The sequence below is a fragment of the Pteronotus mesoamericanus genome, unplaced genomic scaffold (assembly GCF_021234165.1).
Source record: "Pteronotus mesoamericanus isolate MK-2021 breed Mesoamerican mustached bat unplaced genomic scaffold, CSHL_Meso_final contig_202, whole genome shotgun sequence".
NCBI lineage: Eukaryota > Metazoa > Chordata > Mammalia > Chiroptera > Mormoopidae > Pteronotus > Pteronotus mesoamericanus.
Genome location: NW_026555086.1, coordinates 7,805,051 through 7,830,221, shown reverse-complemented (window position 1 = coordinate 7,830,221; position 25,171 = coordinate 7,805,051). Strand labels below are relative to the sequence as shown.

The 25,171-nt window shown below is 51.0% G+C and overlaps 1 protein-coding gene across 1 annotated transcript in view; it reads right to left on the bottom strand.

Annotated features, from left to right (window-relative positions):
- NUP93 (nucleoporin 93) overlaps positions 1-25,171 on the bottom strand; it is an 85,942-nt gene that overhangs the window by 5,826 nt on the left and 54,945 nt on the right. Inside the window, exons 5-17 of the mRNA XM_054570356.1 lie at positions 22,016-22,144; positions 13,649-13,723; positions 11,533-11,622; positions 9,953-10,092; positions 7,334-7,466; positions 5,615-5,772; positions 4,581-4,746; positions 4,230-4,323; positions 3,278-3,469; positions 2,539-2,665; positions 2,367-2,439; positions 2,055-2,099; positions 358-474 (exon numbers count right to left, since the gene is read on the bottom strand). Coding sequence (XP_054426331.1) covers positions 358-474; positions 2,055-2,099; positions 2,367-2,439; positions 2,539-2,665; positions 3,278-3,469; positions 4,230-4,323; positions 4,581-4,746; positions 5,615-5,772; positions 7,334-7,466; positions 9,953-10,092; positions 11,533-11,622; positions 13,649-13,723; positions 22,016-22,144 — 1,539 coding nt within the window. The remainder of the gene's footprint in view (positions 1-357; positions 475-2,054; positions 2,100-2,366; positions 2,440-2,538; positions 2,666-3,277; positions 3,470-4,229; positions 4,324-4,580; positions 4,747-5,614; positions 5,773-7,333; positions 7,467-9,952; positions 10,093-11,532; positions 11,623-13,648; positions 13,724-22,015; positions 22,145-25,171) is intronic.

Below are 25,171 nucleotides of genomic sequence, written 5' to 3'. Positions count from 1 at the left end.
CCACCAGTGTGTCTGCGGCCGCTGCAGTGGCGGGGGTGAGGGGCACCACTGCATTTTCACCAGCGGCTTCGCCATCAACATGTGACGGACGCTTATTCTGCTGCCCAGTCAGACAACAGCTCAGTGCCTACAGGACATGCTTACAACACGCCACTCCTGCTCAGCCCGAAATGTATCACGGGCAGAAAGAAATCTGCAGACGGAATCCCACCCTGACTGGCCCGCTGGCCACCTGCACACGGGGGAAGAGGCCTCGCAGGGGCGGGCGCTACCACTACGGTGTCCCTGGAACACCTGTGCCTTTCATACCCGAAGGCGACAGATCGACTAAGTGCAGGAAGAGGAAGGGCACTTTACCTTGGCAAGGTCATAAAGCTTCGCTGCTTCCTCGAATAGTCCTTTATTTTCAGCCACGGAAGCAACTTTGTTTATAATAGGCTTTGTGTCACTAGTAAACTTATCTATGACTCCAGGCTGACAAGACAAATTATGGAGGGGGCAGAGAGAGAGAGAGAGAGAGAGAGAGAGAGAGAGAGAGAGGGGGGGGTGCACAGAGCTGTTATTTTAAAGGCAGAGAAGAAACTGGGGTCTGAGAACCACTCTAACTGAAAACGCCTGCCCTGGGCCGTGCACGTATCTCCCAGCTCGGCTCTGGTTTTCCTAAAAACCTAAGGGCCTAATAAACATGTGAAAGGGGCTAAGGAAACTACAACAGAGGAGGGAGATACAGTGGAGTCAGCATTATGACTCTGTGCTTTCTCATTTCCCAGAATGACCCCGAGGGTAGGTAACATCAACGATTTTAACTTTGCTGAGGAGTATCGCAGGGGGTGGGGGGCGGGGGACATCAAAGAACTCAGAAAAAAATGCCTGAGATATTCTGGATTTGCTTTCTAAGACAAATGGCAAAAGGAGCTCAGTGCTCAAAATATACAGGACAAGTGGTGTCAGAGTATTTTTTTAAAAAATCAACATCACCACTCAGTGGCACCCAAATGGTCAGGAGAGTATGAGGGAGGCCTCGGGAACTGCGGAAGAGGGGAGCGGATCGCGTGACACCTGACCGGCCCTGCTGATTGATTCCCCCCTAGCGGGGACCAGCCGGGGGACCTGCACCTGCCACCCTGGAGGCAGCACAGATCCGTGAAGAGCAGGAGCTCTGGGGTCAAGAAGGACAGGGTTCAAATTCCAGCTCCCCTTCTTACCCAGCTGTGTGATCTAGAGAAAAATAATTAACGTCTATTGTCTCCATTTCCTCACTTGGAACACAGATAATAATGGTTCCAGCCTTGCCTGAATTCTTGTGGCAATTAGTCGAAAATACCTGCAGTGCATCCGGCTCAGTGCCCGGCAACTGTCACTGCTCAACAGACATGGCCACGGTCTCATCAGCTCGGTCACTGGCCTCCCCTCTAGGCTGCACAGTGTGAGCCGTGTGAGGCGTCTTGAGGTCCCTGTGCCCAGGCCACCGCTCTTACGCGGGGGGAAAGCGAGGGCAGGAGGAGTGCGCCCGAGCGGCGGCAGACTGGTCTCCCGCGCCAGGGCCTCTGTCCCTGCTCCTGAGCTGCCAGAGGGCAGGACAGCTCTCAGGGAGCCGCGAAGGCCCATGGGGCAGCTGCCTCTCCGGGGTCAGTGTGAGGTTCTGAGCCCTCAGAAGCTCCCTTCGGAGAGAGGCCAAGCATATTTCTAGCTTTTCCATCTGGGGAGAGTAGGGGCAGTAATCAATTTCTTTTCTTGCATATCTTCTGAGCCCAGAATGACAGGAATGTGGCTTTCTTAGCTCAAAAAATGGCAGGCATGAACAGAATCCTTTGAACATAATAAAAAAGCTGCCTACTTACCAACTTACATATTTTAAGGAGAAACAGAAATGTGTGTAAAATCATGGTCATCGCATGGGGCCTGTAATACTCATTCTTTGTTTTTTAAACTAAGCAACTTCATTCCTATTTGCACCTTTAGTACCTTGAATTCTAAAACCTAACTACAATTTTTTGGTAACTATAAATCCCCAGTTGCAAACTAACACACCTCCAGGGGCGTGTTTAACTCACCTTTCTACTGCCATCATTCTCTAGTTTCCCGAGAATCATGTCAAACTGCGGAGACAAAAAAAAGTGTACTCAATTTACTGCACAAGATATACACATTATCCACAATTCTTTGGGACAAAAGGGGAAGAAAACAGGGGAGGTAGAGAAGTCTTAAATTAACTGAGAAGCAGTGAGTCGTCAGAAACCAAAGAAAACTCTAAGCCCCCGGGTCCTGTCCACCATGACGACACTGAGGGGCCTGCAGAACCCCGCTGGCACGAGAACAGGCACACGGAGCCGCGGAGCGGCCGGGGGAGGAGGAGGCCGGCATACCTCTCGACTTTCTATCACAAGCTCGCTCACACAGCGCAGAAACATGTTTTCTCCTTGACTGTCTTTCTCGTCCCTGCGGGGGGGGGGGCGGGGGGGAACAAAGGCATCGTGGTTTCTGGTGTGGACTCGAGGTCAGAACCCGCTGAAGCCAAGGGTCATAAGCAAGTTTTACCTGAGGAAGTAAAAGTACTGGAGGGCCTCCCTCGGGTCCGTGGACTCAAACTTGCGGGTGTAGAGCATGAGGAGCCGCACGAAGTTCAGCCGCCGCATGCAGGGCGGGTCGCCAGGCTCGTGGCTGACTGCACCATGGGGGACAGAGCTGTTCACAGCCGCACGGCCCCTCTGACCCAGGCAGCCAGGAACCGTGGGAGCTGAGTCCAAAGACCCAGCAGAGCCTAGTCCTGCAGCCCAGCCAGCGTCGGCCAGCTCTGGCCACCCCCTTCACTGCCCTGTCCGCAGCCCCTTTCCAAGCACGGGGTACAGAGAGCGGCCTTCAGTAGTAAATCACTAGCACACCGGTCTTTGAATGAAAAGGTGGAGACACCCGACAATTCTGGGGTGCACCCTGAGCGACCATGCTGCACTGACTTTTAAGGAGGCTGCAGCCACTGCCCCGGCTTTATCTCCTCTCCGTCCGCCTCCCCCACCCACACTGATGTGCACAGGAGACAGAGGGCTGCGCGGGGTTTCCAGTGACAGCCCTCATGGGAACCAGACTCCTGATTCCAGGACGGCGTCTCCTGCATCCCCCTCCAGGCGACCGGACTGCCTGGCCACAAAACGAGCACCTTGAGGGGCACTGCCATGCTGCTTGGCACCATCTGCCTGAATCCTTGTTGGCTGCAGGGATGGGTGCCCTGCCGCCGGATGGGGGATGTGTTACGCTTACGCTACTGCCCACAAATACTCACGGAGCTGAGCACTCTGTCCGGAGGATTTTAAAAGCAGCTTCAGCTCAAAGAGCACCAGGGCCACGTGGACGGCATGGCAGCGCAGCCGCTCCATGCGGAAGAGAAAGGCGATGGCCGCCTCGAACTGCGCCGTCAGGAACAACACTTGGAAGTAGAGGAAGGGCTGCTGGTTCACCGTGAAGTGGGACTCGCCTGGGGGAGGAGACGGCCCGCTCAGAGGGAGTCAGCCCCAGCCACCCGGCCCCGGGCCGCGCCGCTGTGCCTGAAGCGCCCGCTGGGCGGGATGCCGGCGGACACGGGGACCTGCCACGCGCACCCCGCCTGGTTCCACGACCTTCTCTAAACCTTACAACACAACACTGCTGGCAAGTAGGGGCCACGCTGTAAAACCCAACTGCTTGCATTAGGTGGGAGGTAAACAGAGCTCAGGACCTTAGAGCGGAATCCAGAAGGGGCTACTGATCTCCTTTATTCCGATAAAGTCACTCAGTAAGGAGAGGAATGAAGATTTCAAAGGTGCTTCCGTACAGCAGGGTTCGCAGATCCCCGAATCCAACAACTGCTGACCATTAGGTAGTTGGGATCTTTTCTTCCCAGAATTCTTAAACAATACCAGGGGGAGCTCTCTCTCCCGCTTTGTGCTCAGTCTTTGTGAGATCTACAAGGAGGCCACAGGCAGGCCCGCTTTACATCTCTCCCTGAGCAAATGCCAATCCGAGCAGTTGAAAGAAAACAGTTTGCAGTGTATGACCGTAAGTCACATACATTGCCTAAGGCCACACGGCCTCTACCCAAATTTGGAATCGTGTTGTGTTGTGCTATTTGAAGATCCACAGGGTTCTGAAGGAGAGACAGACCGAGTTCGGAGGCGAAGGACTTTCCCAGAGGAAAGGCAGGTCCGCAGGGACCTCAGGTGAACGAGGGGAAGGTGGCCAATTTCAGGGTGCCTTACCATAGTCTTCCAGCAACTGCTTCTGGAACTGAGAGAGCGTGAGCCTGTCTTGCGGGGAGCTGGTGCTGTCGTCATCGAAACACACTTGGTTCAGCTAAACCCCAAGAGAAACGCGGGCATTGGTACCAGGTGTGCCCAAGCTTGGCCTGCGGCTGTGGCTGCCCAGCAGCCGTGCCCCTGGCTGTGCTCACTGCCTGGGACTCATGGAGGACACACTGGGGCCAGCAGCTAGGAAACCCACCAGCCCGGCCGCCTTGCTGATGTCATAACTTAAGCGGGTAGAATCGGTGGGCAGAATGCGAGTAGAGGGAAGAGGCTAGAGTCCTGCAGGGCAAGAAAAGCAGCGCCTGCCTTGAGCCACAGGTAGTCCTCGGTCTTGTCAGCCACTTCGCTCTGGTTGTCGGTGACATCGCATCTGCCGATGATGCAGTACACGGCCCGCTTGTAGGGGTCTGTGTTGTTCCTGAGGGCTCTGCGGTAGTGCAGTCGGAGCTTATTCTCTGTGGCTGGGGACAATCTAAAGGCGCAGGGGAACAGACAGAAACTGGACTCACTGAAGATCCTCATGGGCACCTGAAAGCACCTGGTCCCAATGAGGTGCCAGCGTTAGCAAGGCTTCCTCCACCCAGGGTGACAGACACTGTCCCGCCCACACTCCCTAGGTGCCATCACTTTCATCTGACAGCGACCGAGCACACCTGCGTCACCTGCCAGCTTCCTTGAGTAGACGCCTTCAGGGAAGGCCTGTCCCGGCCTCCCTCCGGTTCCCCACCCGGTTCCCCACTCCCTTTTCCGAGTGGGAGCCTGTCCCAAGTAAACACCTGCATTCAGACCCTTGCCTCGGGGCCTCCCTCTGGGGAAACTCAGGACATTAACCCTACTTTACTCTCCAAAACAAGACGAGGGTATACGGCTGAAGATAATCTCCAGACTGGCATTATTAACACTGCCAAACAAATTATCCCCACCTACTTTTCACAAGTATGACAGGGGACCTATCATTTCTTCTATGTAATATGTGTATATTTCAACTCACTCTTAATTCTAGCCTTTGCGCATGACAACGTACTACACTGACCACAAAAGCACTAGGTGTTACTAAGTCAAGTGTGATACAACAAGGTGTCATTGGTAAGCACCTTGGTGTGCCTGGGATTTACAGTAAGATCACGCTCCCATCACAGCCTCTCCCGCAGCAGAACAGAGAACTCCCTACAAACATGAGTGTCAGAATGGGGGCTCTTCTTCTAAGGTTTTCAGCTGTGATTCTCAGGAGACGTCTACTAGCTTTCTAAACTTTATTTTTTCCCAAGCAGAAACTTTTTTGAGACGCGTACAGGGAAAAGAGGGCAATGCTTCGGGAAGCGCCATGTCAGTCACTGTACCTTCTGTCCTTGCTGTTCATATACTCCTGGAACCAGGTTTTAAACTCTCCCAGCTGGTGCTGGGCTAGGTTGACCACCTGGGAAGCGGCAAGCAGGTCTCCGCAGCGCATGCAGTAATAAATCAGCGCCCACACGGGGTGGCCTTCCACCTCTCCGTCCTGAAAGAGGAAGGGTGCTCACACACGCGTGCGCGAAAGCCCACCGACGGCCTCCTGACAGACTGACCCTCAGCTAAGTCCTCTCCTGTATTAGGTCGCTTAATATTCACCAGGACTCCAAAAGGTAGGGACCATTAATGGCCCCCTCCTCGTTTTACAAATGAGAAAACTGAGGCACGGGAACCTGAAGTGCTTGTTCAAGGTGAGCTGGCAAGGTGCAGTCTGGCTCTGAAGTTTTCCCTCCAATTCAGCACCAACCAGTGGCTTCTCCACGGAACCCGAGCAACCCGCAGCAGTCAGGTAACATGTTCTTCTGTGACAACTTAGACATGTCCTCCTGCAGTCCCCTCAAAGGTGAGCACTAAAGATGCTCACTGACCATAAGAAACCATCATTGTTCCCGAGTTTAAAAAATGTTAACTACCCCTGTTAGCCAAATGGACAGTGGCCTTTCACTCAAACATTCACTCAGTATCTCTGTTTCGTACACAGTGCTGGGTGCTGGGGATCTGAGCAGGAGGCTCTGTTTCCACTCGCCCAGTCCTGGGGCTTATCTGTCCCGAACCTGCTTTGCCATCCCTCTACATAGCAGGACTGTGGTTATTCTTCTCTCTCTGCTTTTGCACAACTCCAGAAGTGGACCCCAGACCTCCTTTCTGGTTCCTCCACCCACCCCTCGCAGGACTCTTTCTAGAAGCCTTATCTGATCATGTCACTTCCTCACTTAAACCCCCTGGCTGGTGTGACTCAGTGGATTGAGTGCTAGCCTGTACACCAAAAAGTCGCCAGTTCGATTCCTGGCCAGGGCACACGCCTGGGTTGCAGACCGGGTCCCCGGTAGGGGGCGTGCAAGAGGTAACCGATGGACATTTCTCTCCCTCTCTTCCTCTCTCTCTGAAAGTAAGTAAATCTTAAAAAAACAAACAAACAAAAAAAACCCCAAATACCCTTTCAGCTGTTTCCATCCAAAGTGCTTAGCCTGGCGCTCAAGGCCATCGCCAGCTGGCGGCCAGCCTGCCAAGCCTACCGCGTCGCCAGAGCTCTTTCTGGTCAGCCCTTGCTTTCTAAGCACAAGTGTGCACCTCGCCTCCTGTGGCAAGCCAGCCTACTAGGTGTGCTGCCGCCTTCTGCACACAGTGTGCTAAATGCAAGGTAATTCCCCCAGGTGGACGGAGAGCCGAGGACAGCGGCCGCTCCCTAGGAACTCCGTTCTTCTAGCAGCTGGGCCCAGCGGCCTCAGGAGTCATCCCTGGCTCTGCCTCTCACACCCATATCCACATTCTTCAACAAGCCCTACTGGTTCCAGTCTCAAAACAGGTTCAGGGCCCAAGGGGACCCCCCCAATGCCCACTGAGCTGAGCACCCCGACCCCACCCACACGGGGCTGGCCAGCACCATCATCGGCAGGACTCTTGCACCCCCAGCCTCCAAGGTTCCCCCACTTCTCTCCCCTCCCCTCTGGTCTCCGTTCTACCCAGCAGTTTCTACACAGAACCTCATTTTAACTGAAAACTCTGGAGGTATAAATGACCACACCACTTATAGAGAAAACCGCCAGTACCTGAAGTCCAGGCAAGGGAGCTGGAAGCTTAATGTTCAGGAAACTTCGAACCAACTGGTAAGTCCCAGGCACCCCACCCAGCTGGGCCTGGTTCAAATTTCCAAAGACAGTCACGAGGGTATAATTCTTATAACTGGAAAAGTGCAAAAGAAAGAAATGAAGGAAGAAAACATGCATGACACACATCTATGTCTATATCCACGGCACTGGGCTGTGAACTCTGCAGGGCAGGACCTGGACTTCAGGCCTGACCCAGAAGAGGAGACAGTGCGCATTCAAGGGCGCACAGGGCCTGACGTATTCAGCAGGCCGCGGGCCCCTGTCAGGAGCTCTCATCAGCGCAGGCACCCGGAAGGGGCCCTGGACGGACGAGACTGCGGACTTCAAACACATTAGGACTAACGTGCAGAACGGTAATTGTTCCGGCTCACAGACTAGTCTTCTAGTGGGTTCTTTTCTCCTTGGGAAAAAACCTACAAAAATTTAAAAGAATCCAACGAATGATGTATCCCCTTTACCTAGATTCATATATTGTTAACATTTGTCTGCATGTTTTCTCTCATTGTATATACACACGTACATATGCACATACAAACATATACATGCATATATACTCACACACTTGTTTTCTTAAGAATTTAAAAAGGTTATTAGAAATATAGAAAGTAAGGACTATTTCATCTGTAAATACTTCACTATGCATCTCCTAAAAGCTAAGACATTCTCCTACCTAACCTCAATGCCATTATGAAACCAAGAAATTCAACGTCAGTAACTATTACTATTGAAAATATAACCCATATTCAAATTTGTTTTAATTAAGGTGTAAATGACACACAATGTGATACTCTTTTCGGGTGTACAACATAATGATTTAACGTTTGTATATATCGTGAAACGGTCACTGCAATAGTCTAGTTAACAGCCACCGCCACGCAATCACAGAATTTTTCCCCTGTAACGAGAACGTTTCAGAGCCTCTCCCCCAGCAGCTTTCAGCTTCGCAGACGGCGCCGCCAGCTACTGTCACGGTGCTGCGCCCACCCCCCAGCACTGGCTGACTTGTAACTGGAAGTCTGTGCCTTCTGACCCCGCTTCGCCCATTCTGTCCACCCCCACCGTCAGTGGATGAGCACCAACAAAAATACTTGAAAAGTGAGGATTCTAAAATATTCCTTTAATCAAAAAGTAGCAAAAGAGAATGCCAGGAGAAGGCAATGCCACTGAGGTGAAACAGAAAATAAGGTTACAATAACTGTGGGGAGGGAATTCCCAAATAGGTCCAAGTGCTGCTGCAGGAATTAATGGGACCGGCTAATTCTGAAAAATAAATAAAATTTTCTAAATGGGATGGCTGACCAGATAGAAAACCAAGGAGCGCAGCCAGGCACCACTGGCGAAGCCAAGCCCCAGGGTTAAGAACAGGGTTTAAGGAAAAGAGCAGTCATGAGCAGTCACATACAAAAACTCATTAAAAAAAAATCCTATACAGTAAGAAATTCTGGCTCATATTTTGCAGACCTGCAGCGAATAAATACTACTAAACCATCAGATTCTCTATGGGTCAAGATCGGTGCACTCAAAACCTATGCTACAGACTCAGCCCAAGCCTGATGAAGGGTTTACAGACCCTTGTGTGCGCATGTCAGAAGGAGTCCCAGGTTTTACTTGACAAGAGTGGAGGCTCGTGAGCTTATGTCTAATGCTGTTCTTCTCATGTAGCTATTGTATTATTAATACAGTATTTGGGATAAAAATCTATTCTCTGCTGTAACCGGCCTGGATTCCCTCAGTTACACACAGGAAATTTTATGAGTTCCTAATGAACTATTATTTTGTTGATAAAGGGCGGCCACATCGCAAGGCTGCTGGCAGCCGCACAAGCCCGGGGGCAAAGAGCTGAATCCAGCAAGTGTATTCAGCATGGCTTTTCTCCTGGAGCCAGCGGAGAGAGGCTCAGCACCCCGCCTCTGAAATAAAGAGGGTCTGTTGCACGCTCATGACAACCCCTGCTGGCCAATTCAGAGTTGGAAGGAGTGTACGCAGGGAGGGATGAATGGCACCGGCCCTACCAACGAAGGGGACAATAGTTGGGGCACAAGGGCACAGCCACAACCCCCTCCGCAACCAAGTCCAATTAGTGAGGGGGTGGCAAAGAAACCCAGGCACAAATCCCAGGCATCAGCAGCTGGGAAGGATCCGGACTCACAGGGATTAATCGAATAGAGCCAGATGGAAAATAAAGGATCAACGGGCTTTCCTAAGGTTCAAAGGTGGCAAGATTGCTGGGTGTGGAAATTAAAATGCTGAGAGAAAACAAAAAAGCCCGAGGGGCAATAATGGCTGACGCACACTAGGGAGCCGATCTTGATGTAAGGCCTAACAGTCGTGATGTCCCCACGCGGAGGCACAGGGAGTGGAGAAAGAGATGAAGAGAAGTCTAACAGTGCCCTGCTCTCCGTGACCTCACATCGTTGTAGGGCTCATCCTGGCCGGGAAGTGCTTCTGAGAACAGAGGGACAGCCCTCTGGCGTGCTCAACCCTGCCAGCTGCAGAGCCCCTCGCCGAGGACTCCTTGGCACGGGAGAAATGAGCGGCTCCACGCCGCCGCTGCCTTACCTCTGCTCCAGGTACCCCAGCGCCTGCCTGACCAACTCCATGCGCACTTCCACGCTGCTGCGGCTCTTCAGGGCATCTGTCGCCGGTGCCAACAGCACGTCTGTCATTTGCTTCACCATGGTCCACATGTCCGAGATGTTCTGCACATAAATGAGACAGCACGGGACATGCTTCGTGGCACGCGGACCTCATGGACAGGCAGCGTGTGGATGGGGAGAGGTCAACGTCGCCTGAGGCCCCAGGCTCCGCCCAGCACGGAGGCGCACCTGGGCCCTGCCTCTGCCAGGCCTCCGCCTTCCACCAAGCACCCCGCCCAGGTCGGTTTTCACAGCGATCACTATCCCAGGTCTACATAATAAAGACCAAAGAGAAGGAACGAGAACACTGAATCTCAGTGGATTGTTGCTTAAGAGCAAATACATTTGTCATCGTCCAACGGGCTAGGCATTTGAACTCAAGTAGCTCTATTTCAGTTCTTACAAGGTCATTTCAGTTTTTTAAAGGCTTAAAATAAGAGTTTCACCTAAATAATATGCTTTTTCCTCCCCGAGGCTCTGCAGGGGCCACTGCTCTTACCCCTCGTTGGGAGTGTTGCAGCCTCCCATTTTCCTTCCCGCCCAGGGCCTTCAAAGGGCGCCTCTGGTGACACCCTCCCAGGACAGGGCGGGCGTCCCCTCCTTGGCTACCAGCCGCAGCTGGGACTCCCTCTCCCCAGGGCACCCCCGCCCCCCCGCCCCCGGCCCCGGCTGTAGGTCCCTCCTGAAGAAGGCGTTCCCTGAGCCTCGGCAGCCTTCTAAAGCCAAGGATCCTTGAAGGAAAGCACCGATTAGAGAAAAATCCCGTTTCCATTGTCCCTCTCAAAACTTAAAACTGTAGAAAATCCACCCCAATGTGAATCTTTCTGGGTAGTCAGATGGTGGGTGAATTCTTTCTTCTTTAGGTCTGTCTGTATTGCCTTATATTTTATTTAAAAAAAAAGTTGGGTGCATTTTTGGAGGAAAAAATTCAGTGTGTGGGTGCTTGCTTCCAGGATCTCCTCCCCTCCAGCCCCCTTCCTGCTGGCTGCCTGCCAGCCTATCCGTCCTCGTTTTATCTCTTCCCCCTGGAGGGCAAAACTGTCCAGGGAGGAGAACTGAGGGATGGGCACAGAGGGAGAGTCAGAGAGGAATGGAACCAGCAGCATATGAAAAATGCTCCTAAACACCCAGCCAGAATCAAGTTCAAGGGGCTCACAGGTGTGAACGCCACCCCACCTTTACAATTCAGCACCCCTTAAAGAGATGCTTAGTCTGTCGAAGGAGGGAGGAGCTGGAGCCCGACAGGACTTCAAAGCGAACACCGCTTGAGAACTCTTGGGGCCAACAACGGTCCTGGCGGAACCTTCTGAGATGCACTGAAAGTGCATAGGTAGCCCCATCATCAAAAAACCACCCCAGAAGTATTTACGATAGAACTCTGAGGAGCAGTTAACATTTTATTTCACAGAACAGGGTCTCTTCTGCCTGTCTCTGCCACGTCAGTGAGCCGCGAATCCCTTCTGAACAGCAGGCGGTGTCTGCATGGGTGGCCCTGGGCCCTACCTTATCATCCAGCTCTGCGACCGAAGCGCAGAGGTCCACGAGGTTAGGCTGCAGGTGCCCGCTCACAATCTTCTCGTTATAGATGTAAATCTGAAATAAGGAAAAGCAAAGTCAATGGCACATTTCTAGCCTCAGCTCTTCTTTTTAAAACCCCTTGAAGCAGTGCTGAAGCTGGCTCCTGCCTGGCGGCTAGCAAAGCTTCGGCCAGCCTTGCCTTCTTCCCGGCCATACCGCCCGGCGAGCAAGGCCTCTAGCCAGCTCCCTGGCTCTGTGGCTGAGCTTTGCGAAGGAGCATCAGCCAAGCAGCGTTCACGGCCACCCGAGGCTTCCTCACCCCAGAGGAACGGGAGCAGGGGTCCTGGGAGGCAGGGTACGCCAGGCCCTTCTATGCCTCTCTGCCCACAGACCCTCAGGCCCAGTGAGCAAGGACCAAAAGGGGAAGCAGACAATGGAAGGGCTCCCACAGCTGCTTCCTAAGAACCCAAGGCAAAGATCGGTAACCTTCCAGCAAAAGGACGGAACAGTCCCGGGCCCAGGGCTTGTGGACCGAGCTCAGGAGGGTCAGGGGGCAGCGCCCCACGGAGTAGAACAGCTGTTGCTGCCCATTCGGGGGGTCCCACGTCTCCCTAGTAAATGTTCTGAAGAGAAAGGAACTACATGAGGTTTGAGGTATGGGAAAACCACTATTACTCTGAATTTTATTTAAAAAAAAACCTAAAATAATGATAGTAAAAACTAGTACGTTCTAGTCTTTACATCTGAAGTCCTGGCTCTACAGGGAATGAACAAAGTAGCGACGTTAGATAACCCAGCAGCCCACCGAGCCTTACTTCCCTCCACTCTACACAGGGGGTGCTACCATGCAGCCCCGGAGGCATCGTAAATGTAAAATAAACGTGGGCTTTAAACTCTAAGGTGGAGTTTACTCCCACAATGAGCGCTTACAAGGGGCCTTCCCTTTCTTTGCAAGGTACTATGTTCAACATGGGACATAAAGGCTCACTTCTCCTGGAGGGGACAGCCGTGTAAACAGCTCCATGACACTGTGGTGTCCTCAGTGCTAGTTTTATGAAGGCCTAGCCTTCACAGATACAGACGACACACAGTTTCTCTCCCCAGACGCTTATTTATTAGGCTTGAACTCTGGGGGTGGCTGTGCCAATGGAAGTTGCCAGCCACACAGTGAAGGTGAAATTCAAAGGCTATAGATGTAGCGGGGGAGAGGCCTAAAAACTGGAGCGTAAGAGGAGCAATGGGGGTGCAGTAGCAAAACCTGAGGGATCTGGAAGGAGGGGGACTTGTGTGCAGGAAGCTGATACTGTGGCTTTGGCTGCCTGGTTAGAAGTGGCAAGAGCACACCGAGACTTAAAAAAAAAAAAGCATTTAGAAAGTTCTTAACAAGGGGTGTAAGAGGATGGAAGCCCACCACCCTCAAATCAAGAAACAAAATCATTTCCCCTTCTTGACATTTTGTGCGGGGAAGCAGCAAATTGGGATAAAACACACAGGTGGCCAGCACTGCTTTACTCAGGCAGTCAGCTCCAGGGCCTTCTCAGTCCCGTGGCCCTGTGCTTGCCACAAAGCACCCGATCCACCCCTGCAGAGCTGCGTGGCCATGATGCCCAGCTGGAACCACGGTCCCCAAACCAGAGTGAGTGAGTTTGCCCCGGACAACAGGAAGTAGCCCTCAGTCCATGGTGCTTACCAAGCAGAAAAGCATTTATAAAATTTCTCAACAACAAAGGGTGAGGACGGATTTCTGATAATGCTGTCAGCCTACCAGGTAATCCAGTTAATAGAGAACTCCATTTGCTAAGAAGCAGTGTGGTTACTGAAGGCCTCACTGTACATGGGCCATTGCCAACTGCAAAATGAGCTGCCTTGGCCAGTGTAGAGGCAGATCTCAATTTCCCTAAATCAAATCGGAGTCAGTCCGGTAGGCAATTTCACAGAGTTCTCCAGTGACCTAGATGGTGGAACATTAACCAGCCCTCTGAAGGAAAACCCAGCTGGCTCTCCAGGCCTGACTTTCACACGAGGCCTCTGTGTTCTTTTACTCCCCAGAAGGCTCACGCCGGGTGTTCCTGGACTCGCTCCTCCTCGAGAGCGCGCTCACCTGCCGGGCGTAGGCCATCTCGATGCTATCCAGAGAGCTTCGGCCAGGGGGGCCTCCGTCACTGATGTAACTTGGCTGTAGATAAACACACATTCAGAATTGGTTAAGAACAACATTCAGTTACATAAATAAAAAATCATATAAACACGTGCTTGTCTTTCTTTTCTTTTTTTTTTTTAAGATTTTATTTATTTGTTTTCAGAGAGAGGGGAAAGGAGAGAGAGAGACATTGACCCGTTGTCTCTTGCACGCCCCCAACTGGGGACCTGGCCCAAAACCCAGGCACGTGCCCCAACCAGGAAACAAACCAGTGACCTTTCAGTCTGCAGGACAACACCCAAACCACAGAACTACACCAATCAGGGCCCGTGCTTGTCTTTAACAAAGCTATGAGGAGTCTCTTCCCAATCAGACTTCCAAATGATGATTCTAGGGGTTTCAATAGAGAGCAACTTTCTTACCATGACCATGAGAAGGGGCAGGCAAGGGACTCAATTAACTCAAATGTCACGCGACTGAGGGGATTGAGCTTGTAGGGTTACAGGACTGGGATTCAGACATTTCCAGTCTATTGTCCACACGAAGACAAAAGCTGGCGACTAGCCTCCTGCCTCTGAAGCTGCGCAGCCAGTCTGGGCTGGGCCGTCATTCAACCATGCTGCAAACGGCTGCCACGCGCCTGCCTGGCGCGTGCACAGCCGTTTGCACGTCTCTCCCCGCGGGGACGACAGCAGGCCAGGCCGCAGAGCCTGTCCTCAAAGACCTTACCGTCTCGTCTGCTGGCGAGAGTTAGACACAAATACATGGAAAAGTTTAGCAGTTTTTTTATTTTTAAAAGAAAGACTAAAGTTCATCTTTAGCTAAGCTTATTCCTTACTGTAAACATACGGATCAAAATTAGGTGTATCCTATTGGTATATTCTTACATTTCTAGTACATATACTATAGTAGAAACCAAATTTTTTTTTGCTTCTCTCTTAAGAACAAAAATCAATGCTCTATTCTCTAAAACCTAAAACAAAGCAGTTTAAAGTAGGCTTCCCAGGGAACCAGAAGACCGCAGCAACCCTGCCTAGCACCCGCCACGCTCATAGACCACCAGCGTGAGCCTGCACCAGGAGAGGGCAGAAGGAGCGCGGGATGGTGGGCTGCAAACCCGCAGGCTCTGCAGAAGGAACTGGACCCTCAGGACGTCCGGGTCCCCGGAGGGCCACTTTCTCCCTGGCTTTGGCGTCTGGCACATTCCCTTGGAGCCTCTGGTTCCCAACAGCTGAGTGAAGGGAGGGAGGTTCCAGGCCATCCCAAGAGGTCCCCCGCAGCTCTGACTTTCTGCAGCCACTGCTATTAAAGGGTTCGAAACGCCCGACTGACCTTGGCAGATGCTGCTGGCTGGCAGACCCACAGGCTACTCCAAATCCCTACCTCTCATCTCGGCTCCTTGCCACCTTCAGTCTAGCATATGGACTTAGATATACACACAATGGTCATTCCTACCTGAGATACAGAATTACTGAAAACCACCAGGTAAGAATAACAGTAACTATACTTACTGGGCACCTACTATAGGCCAAGCCTGGCCTTAATGTCCGCGTGTCAACTCCACAACACTGACATGTACGTGCACCGTATCATTTTATAGATGAAGACACCAGAGCTCACAGAAAGCAACTTGCCTGAGGTCACTCCAACAGGAAGCAGCGGAGCCATGGTCTGAATCCAAAGGGGGCACCGCACTGCCTGCCAGGGCAGCCTGTGGCAGCTTCCCAAGGACAGCCAGCAAAGAACAAAAGACAGGAGTGGTTAGAAACCCTGGCTCCACCGCTCACTAGCTATGTGGCCTTGACTGAGTAGAGCGCTTCTCTTGAGACTCAGTTTCTTTAGCCATGAAACAGGGGCAGTGACGAGATGCATCTCATAGTTTTGTGAGGAAGACTAAACGCAGGGAAAAACAGTACTTACAACACTGTTGTGAGGACTAAGTAGAAAGAGCTCAGCAAAGTGCTCAACGTTGGGCCAATAAATGCTGTTACCACTTTTTAAACAAAAAATAAGCAACCGCAATGAATACAGAAATAAATCCTACACTGAATAACAACAGATAGATACGGACATGACACGAACACAACCTAACACAGCTCACTTTGTGCTGGCTGCAAACGCTCATCTCCTCTTTCTACAGTCAACACACACTCCTTGTATGAACAGCAGCCCCCCCAGCTCCTCTTCCCCACCGGGACTAATTTGGGGGGTCCCCAGTAGCACTGCACGGAGGGCTGTTCTGCACCACAGCCACCCTTCGGGACAGGACTAACCATCGAAAGCCAATGGCCCCAAGGTCTTTTTAAAGAACAGAACACTGAAGCCTGTTAACCCCAGTAACCTCCCTGAGGGGAATGAAAATGGGGATGAAAAGGGGAACAGCACTAAAACACTTCTGCAAGGACACAGCTGTTTCAGCCACATATACATAAACAGCCTTGAGAAATATTTTCCAGTACTGAAAACTCAATTTTTAAAATTATCCATTTAAAAAGTAGTTGGTTTTCAGGCTTCCGATTTCCATTTAAATTAATTGGGCTTAATGCTCTTGTTTTCAAAAGTGCCTCTCCTTCATTTGTCCTTGGCCTACCCTCTGTGTCAGCACACGCAAAGTCAATTACGGCCAACGGGGTGTGTGCGTGCACATTCCTGAGCAGCGGACCCAGCCAGCGGGCACTGACAGCTCAGGACCAGGGGCAGCCAGAGGGCCGGGCAGCCAGCAGGTGTGTGGCAACAGCATCCCAGCTCCGCGGGCCTGCAGGTCCCTCTGCCTGGGGGCCAGGCCACACCACAGGAACAGGGACCCAGAGACCAGAAAGGCAGGCCCGACGCAGGGCAGGGCCGGAGGAGCCCGGGGCTCCCCAGGAGCCTAGAGATACGGGCAGGAACAGCTACCTCTGGGAGCACAGCTGCAGAAAGGTCTTGTCCGAGCAGACGGGGTTCCCAGAGTCGCCCTTAGGGAGCATCCCAGAGCAGCAAGGACGTGGCTGGAGAGGGGCAGGAGGAAACTGCAAACTTCTATGAAGCAAGTACTTTATGTACCCAGGGGTGAATAAAACTTCTCCCAAGGAGGGCGCATTCTAGTTCAGTAGAAAAGTGTGGGGACTAGGGCTCCTAGCCAAACAGGAGGAGGAGGAGGAGGAGGAAACACAGTACGCAGAAGAAAGGGAGTCTTCAGTTTCCAAGTGGAATGTTTTGGTTCATGCGGGCAGAATGGAACCAAGGTGACTAATTTACAACGCAGGCTATAAAATCTGTACACAGAAGCCAGTGTTACTAGAGGGAAACACAAGACAAAAAACACCGACTAGGAACCAGAAGACCCAGGTTCTAACTGCAACCCAACTGTGTGACCGTGGGTAATGATGACACCTACCTTCTCTGTAGCCTTGTTCTTCATGGATAAAATGAGAAGAAAACTGGGCCATTTATATGATGAAACCTGTTACAGCCACTAAGAAATGACAGACACCTCCACGTACTAACCTAAAAAAATCTCCAAAATACGTTTTTTAAGAAATTAAAACATAATGCTAGATTGTAGAATCTAATGAGTAAAATGGTGCTGGTTCTGGACTCAGCAGCTAAGCAGCGGAGCGGGGAGGTGCGTGGAATGCACGCGTGCACACCGAGGGGGACGTGAGGACAGGTGTGCTCCACCATCTCACATTCTTTGCCAGGAGTCGCTTTCTTGCTTCAAAGCAAAAACTGGAAACGTTATGAACAATCTTCCAATTCCTACCTTCCTTTAAAAATTATACCTCTTTCTTCAATGATATCCTAAGGAAATTAATTCCCCAAATTGAATGTGTGCCGCTGAAGCATCATTTCCCTTATTAAAACTCCCCGGGAGCAGATGTTAGCAATGTGTCGCTGCTCTTCTGTCATCAGAAGGCTGGGGGGTGGGGGGAACGTTTCGGGAAGCATCACATCCTAGTTCATTTCTGCTTTCAAAAGAATACCCTTAGGCCTCTCTTTATATTAAATTACCCATATCTGGACATTTTCCTTCCCATGTAAGGTCAGCTCAAAATGACAGGAGGCCTCCTCCCTAACTACTGACTCGAATTCCAAAAGCCTTATTCCTGACAATAAACACTTAAAAAGGGACCGGTCCTTTGGAAAACGGTTAAAGTGAATCAACAGTGTGGAGCCCAGTGAGTAGCCGCCGCCACCACGCATGCCGCCAAGATGTGCGGAGCGTGCGCCCTGTGCCAGCGCCGGGCTGGGCGCCGTACTCACGCCCGCGGCCCCTCCCACTGTCCCCCAGGGGAGGCCCTGGCAGGGGGGACCCGGCCGGGAAGCTTGGCCTGCTGACTTCCAGAGCCTGTCCCTGGCCTTCAGGCTACATGCGGTCCTATAAAGAGGGAAGAGAAAGTGCCGGTCCAAATGGAGATATTATAACCTTGCCATCACTCTGAAGGAAATTATGTGGACAAGGCTAGAAAAAACACATGGCTCCACACATCCACCAGAATGGTTAAATAGGAAAAGAGAAAAAATACCAAGTGTGGTGACGACCTGGGACATAAGGAACTCCCACAGCCCTCCGGTGGAAGGGTACATCGATACAAGTGCTTTGGAAAAGTAACTTGGCAGGCGCTACTGAAGCTGAACATACGTATGCCCTCTGGCCCAGCAACTCCCCTCTCGGGTGTACCTGACAGACAAGCAAACATACGTTTACCAAAAGAAATGTACGAGAATGGTCACAGTAGGGCTATTTATAAAAGCCCCAAACTGTCCATCAACACCAGAATGGAGACACAGATTGCAGTCACACTGTTCAGCCATGAGAGTGAACGGCCTACAACCCCATGTGACAATATACAGAACGCTAAGCAGCAACAAGTACGTAGTGTATGACTCCATCCACACACAGTTAACAAACAGGCAAAATTAACCTATGCTGTTAGAAGTCACGAGAGCGGTTCCCTTGCTGGCGGTGGTGAGGACAGGGACCGGACAGGCACGCAAGGAAGGTGCCTTGGGTGCTGGTGATGTTCTGTTTCTCCGTCGGGGTGTGTTCCAGTTGTGATCACTCACTGAGCCGTATACTTACGAGGTGGGCTTTTCTGTACATAGTACACTTCAGGGAAAAAGTTCCAAACCACAGCAACAACAAAACCCACCGGGGTCTACGAAGTGGCAATTCCTGGATAACCTGAAGGGAAAACCACCGCACCATGGACCAGCTTCTACAGCAAAGCTATCTGCTCTGCTTGGCGGCACGACAGGGAACAGCAAAAGTGCTGGTCACTCCCTTCCAAAGGGATGCCAGGTCAAGGAAGAAGAGTCTGCTAAATAGATTGGTCTATTTTTAAGAGAAGGACAATCAAGAAATAACATCTCATTAGCAGCTTGTAATTACTTCCAAATCCCAATACAGACTACAACCTATTAACACCATTTTTAAAAATGAAGTTTATAAAACCATGAGCTGTTCTATTTATCTGCCCAGACTCACAAGAAATTGAGAAAGGGACATCAGACTGAGCAAGGATTTTATACATTAGTTCTTCTTTCCCACACTCTGATCTGAGTCTGTGAAGTCTTTGAGTCTAAGAATGTGGAACAGGGGCCTTAAGGAGTAATTTCCTAAGACAAATGACCTTAGCATCTATTCATTTGGGGGCCAACTTAATAGAAGAATTGGTTTAGAAGTAAATCTGTAGATGTGGCATGTGTAAAGTTATCCTGCGGGCGTGGCAAACTGCCAAGCTACGCCCCCGCCGACCCAGACTTCAACAGCACAATCAGTGGTCTAGAAGCCCACAGTCCTGGATGCCCCCAGCATATTACACGTCTTGGGTCTCAGTTGTCCTCTCTTTCAAGAGAAAAGCATGCTGGCTAACCACAGAGCTACTTCTGGAGAAAAGACTCAGCAGGAAGCATTGGCAAAAGTATTTGAAATGTCTAACACTGTAATTTTTGTAACATCGTAATGTTTAATCTGCATCTCTAAAGTATCTGAAGCCTCTTTTAAAAAAATAGTAAGAGACGGCCACTGTGGGTCAGTTGCTTTACATGCTCACTGATCTTCCCAGCAACGCCACTTCACCAGTGAAGACGCTGAGGGCCTGCAGCGTTAAACAGCCTGGGCGAGGCCTCAGAACTAGTCAGTGGGGAAGCCAGAATCTGAAGCCCGGGCTGTGCTCTCCCCACCACCGGGGCGGTCAACGTGTGGCCAGCAACGGGCTTCCCAGCACAGGGCAGGCATCACTAACCACGGCAGGCGCTCTTCCTGCTAACCCCGAGGTGCAGCTCCGAATCCCTCTCAGGAAAGGTCTCCAGAATGTATTACGTGAAAAAAGGCAAGATACAGAACAGAGGACACAGTAAGCTAACTTTTGTGTGTAAGAAGGGGGGGCAGAATGTATAGTCTCGTCCACTTGCGTCTGTATTAAGATGCACTGGAAATATGCACAAGAAAGGAATAACTGCGACTGCCTCTGGGGGACACTAAAGGGGAGGGAACAGGCTTTTAGGGCCAGGGTCCTCTAGTTCTTGAACCACAGAAATACAAGGCCATTTTTAAAAACTAGATTTCTGAGAGGAGAAAACACTCGACCTAGCACTCCCATCAATCACTACATTTTAACGAGAGAAACAGACAAGAGGCAACACAAAGACATAAAACATACAGCAGTACGTGGGAGGACGTGCTGAGAAGAAAAAGCGAGAGAAGGGACGGAGGAAGTGCCGAACAGAGAGAGGCCGGCTGGAGCGCTGCAGTTCGGAGAGCGGGCCCACGGCTGCAGGCCGCACCGTGGGGGCGCTGGCTTCCTCTGCGAGGAAGGCGCGTGCGGTTATCCGGGGGAGCGATCCGGGGAGAAGCGACGGGAGCCCGGGGGACCCGGGGCAGAAGCAAGCCTGCCAGGTTCATCCAAGGGGCCTGTAAGGAGCACGTGCGGCTGCAGCAGCAAGTGATGGGGGCGTGGGCAGGCAAGGCTGGTCCGGTGGGGACTCCCAGGCCCCGGGGGCGAATGCTCTGGCCTTCACTCCAAGGGAGATGGGAGGGTCCCGAGCAGGAGTGACTCCATCTCATCTGTGCTCTAATAGCGTTACTCTGGTTGTTGTGTAAGAGGCTGTCCAAGGGCAAAGGCAGGGAGCCCAGTGGGGCTGAGCACCTCTAAGATGGTCCCCAATAATCCCCACCTCCTGGAAGTCAAGCCCTTGTATAACCCTCTCCCTCTTGAGCGCAGGCTGGATTTAGTGACTGACAGACTTTGAACCAAGGGGATAGGATGTGACTTTCAAGATGAAGTTATGTGAAGACTGTGGTTTTTGTGCTGGGGGCGCCTGAGCGCCCCCTCGGATCCCTCGCTCTTGCTCTGGGGGAAGTGAGTTAGGTTGTGAGCAGTGCAATTAACGGAGAGACCCACCTGGCAGGAAACTGCTGTCCCTAAGACAAGAGCCAGAGCGGGTGCGGGCGTGCCAAGAACCACATGCGTGCCCTGGGAGTGGACTGCGCTGGGCTGAGTCTTGAGATGAGTGTGGCCTCGGCCAGCACCTGGCGGCGCCTCCGGGGACCTTGAGCCAGGACTACCCAGCTGAGCCCAATGCGTGTTTTCAGCCACTATGGTTTGGAGTCACTTGTTACGTGGCAACAGACAATAAAACAATCAGTTAGGCTAGTTCAAGGCCCTGAGCACGAGCTGACGCTGGCTTGGACCAGAGCGCTAACTGTGGAGGTGGTAAGACGTGGCTGGATTCTGGGTATATTTTGAGAGGAGGGTTGAACTGCATCTACCAACATCTGTGAGATGAGGAAGGAGAAGGAGAGGACAAAAATGAATCTGAGGTTTTTGATCTGAGCGAGTGAAAAGCTGCACATGCCATTTATAAAGATGATAAACTCTGGAAAGGGGAGGCTGGCGCCAGGAGGGACGCGGGGCAGCTGCTCTCTTGACTCAGCTCTGGACATGTGTAGCTCGAGAAGCCTCCCAGGCACCCAAGCAGAGCCACGGCGGCCTCCAGATAAATGAGTCTGGGGTTTGGGGCTGCGATGTGGACCTGAGTCTTCAGCAGAGAGATTTACAGCCACGAGCTCAGACAAGATCAACCGAGCAGTGACTGAGGGAGAAACAACAGGTCAAAGATTGAGCCCTGGGACACTCAAACATCTAGAGGACAATTTAGCAAAGGAGGCTGAGCAGAAGCAGCCAGACATGTTGGCGGCAGTCCAGGCAAATGTGGGCCCAGCCAAGACCGTGTTTCGGGGGGAGACAGTGACCGGCTGTGCCAATATGGCTGGCAGTCAAGGAGATAAGCATTCTTTGACCTCACATTTTATTAACAGGGGTCTATCTTTTGGACTCAACCTACCTCGTTTTCTTGAGTAAAGTCAAGGGCATCTTCTCCTGATGCCAGCAGCGTGTGGAGGATGCGCTGTTTCACTTGCTCCCACTCGACCAGCATGGACTCTCGGTGGTACTCCTCAGCCATGCCAAAGGTCTGCCAGAGACGAGCGGAGAGGCGGCCCGGACGGAAAAACAAAGCACACGGTGTCCTTTAGGCCCCCAGATCTCCCACTTTTCCATAAGTACAGAAAAAGCAATTAACTGGAAAAATTACTTGAGGAGTTCACTGTTTCCAACATACCCTATTTCATCAAGTCTCACACAAAAGAAATTTTTAAAAATTGTGGTAAAATATACATAGCAAAATCTAGCACCATGATCCTTTTCAAGTGCACAGCATAGTGGGTGCTAAGCACACGCCCGGTGTCCTGCAACCGCCACGGCCACCCATCTCCAGCGCTCTTTTCATCTTGCAAAACTGCAACTGTGTCTCCACGAACCACCACTCTCCATCCCTTCCTCTTCCCAGCCGCTGGCAACCGCCACGCTGCTTCGTCTCTATGACCCCGACGGCTCTGGCTGCCTCCCAGAGGTGGAATCACACAGTATTTGTCTTCCCGTGACGGGCTTATCTCACTTAGCATAATGTCTTCATGGTTCATCCGCGTTGTAGCACAGGCAGAATTTCCTTCCTTTTTAGGCTCAATAGTAATATTCCATTGCATGTATTTACCATGTTGTACTTATCCATTTATCCATAAGCACCCGAGCTGCCCCCACATTTTGGTCATCCTGAATAATGTCGCTGTGAACGTGGGTGTACGACGATCTCTTCAATTGTCTTGTCTGGAGACCTCCTCAATTATCTTTCATTGTTAGGCTACACACCAAGAAGTGGAATTGCTGGGTCACATGGTAATTCTATGTTTAAGTTTTTTGGGAGGTTGCTTCCACTCAGGCTGTACTATTCTACAACCTCATCGGCAGTGCACGAAGTATCCGATTTCTCCGCCTCCTTGCCAATACTTACTACTTTGTTGTTGTTTTTTTGCTAGTAGACGTCCTAATGGATGTTAGGTGATGTCTCATGGTTTTGATTTGCATTTCCCTGACGATTTGTGATGCTGACCAGCTTTTCATGTGCTTAATAGGACAAATACAGGGTGGGGCAAAAGGAGGTTTACAGCTGTTTGTATGGGAAATAATAATTAATAAACAATAGAAGAATAAACTATTTTGCATACTCACAACTGTAAACCACCTTTGCCTTACCCTGTAGATTTTTCAAACCTCAGAAATTAGGCTACATGACACAACTGAAAACATGTTAGTTTCTCTCCTTTGCAGTTCATGTAATGAGGAATTACACAATCAGTGGTATCTTGAGATTTAATACACATCTAAGATATGAAAACACAAAGACAAAAGATTCTCCCAGTCTCTTCATTCTTTTAGGAAACAGTGATATTTTCATGGGAGGGAGCAAACCAGTAAGAGAAAAACAGCCTTCTGTGGTTAGGTGTCCCACCCATCTATCCAAAGTTACTTCTGAAAGGTCTACTAAACCTCACTCCTGACAACCAGTGGCACTGCAGCTGTTCCCACAACAAAGGCACTCACTCAGAAGGGAAAGGGGGGAGAGAGAGAGACAAGGAAGGGAGGGAGGGAGGGAGCGAGGAAGGAAAGACAAACTAAAAGCTCTGTGGAGGGAATTAAAGCAACTGACGAGATACTGAATCATGGCCATTCTTGGCCTATTATTCTTTAATTGGCAGAGCAGGTTTCCATCAGCTTAATCCCACTTTTCAAAAAGCCATTTCATTTACAATCTGATTACAATCAGATTGGCATCTAATTAGGCAGCACCAAGGGAATGAGTATTAGTAATGCCTGCTTTATTTTTGGCAATGTAGATAATTTATTCTGATAATAGCCATATACATGAGCTCTGGAAAACTGTTAGAAAAATCACATACACTCTTCCTACAAATGGGATGTCCGACTAAGGACTAATATTTATTAAAATGTGAAAAAGAGAGACAGCAGACATACAAAAATGGTAGGGAGAAGGCTGGCACATCTTACAAGTTTGATTTTGGTCCATCTATCAATGGACCCTTTTTCTAATAGGTACTCTGAAGGCGAAAGGGGAAATGACAATCACAAACTTTAAAAACAGTTTTCTACCTGGTTTTCTTCTCAGAATCAGGGAGAACGGACCATTCCCGTCAGTTAGCGTGGACTGAAAAAGTGCCTAGAGAAAAGTCATTTTCTCCTGCTACATTAGTGAACTTATACAAGAAAGCTATGTATTTTGAATGGAGAGAGTTCTATTAGAACAGGAAGGTGCGGGCAGGGGTGGGGGAGCTTCCTTAGAAGGTATCCAGAAATAGTGCACAGGCGAACCACAATCTCTTCTAAAACTCACCCAATTCAGTGGTCACATCCACCTCGGCCTGAGCCTCTCCCAGCAAGCGGACACGGGCGGGGGGCGGGGGGGCGGGCGCGGGGCGTGAGGACCAGGGTGCGCTGCAATCAGGAGGTGGGACAGGGTTTCTGGACTTGCCACAGCAAGCGAGGCTCTGACCAAGCTGTGGTGCTGGTCCAGGACGCTAGTGTCACAGGAGTTCTTCTCAAGGAGAAGCATGTCCGAGTAGTAAAGGCAATTGAAGAAAACAGGTAACATACCATCCAGAGACACCTGGATGGGGACATCCCAGGTGACGAGGACGGGGGGGCAGATGTCTAGCACCAGGTAAGGGTCAGAGTGCCAGTGAGTGGGGATTAACCACCCCGTTAATCAGGCTGCCCACCTGTGTGCCAAGAACTCCTGCTGCTGGTACACAGGAGTATCCTGAGAAGGATGCCAGCTATTCATTTAGAAACAGCCCTATAACCTGAATGAACAGCACCGTGGTTCCGCTCATCATCAGTGTGATAAAGAGCTTCAAATAAAAATAAATGGCCCAACAGCAAAATTCTCTCCCCTTGACCATGTGGCCCCCAGCATATCTTGATTCCATTAGAGATAATGCAACAGCCAGTGTGTGGGCTAAGCAGGGGCGATCAGCAGCACCTGCCCTGCTCCAGCCCCACCGGATGCATTAGGTGAAAAGGAGAATGTCAACCAGACGGGCTCAAGAGAGAACCAACAAAGCTACTCACTAAAAACTGGGAGAGG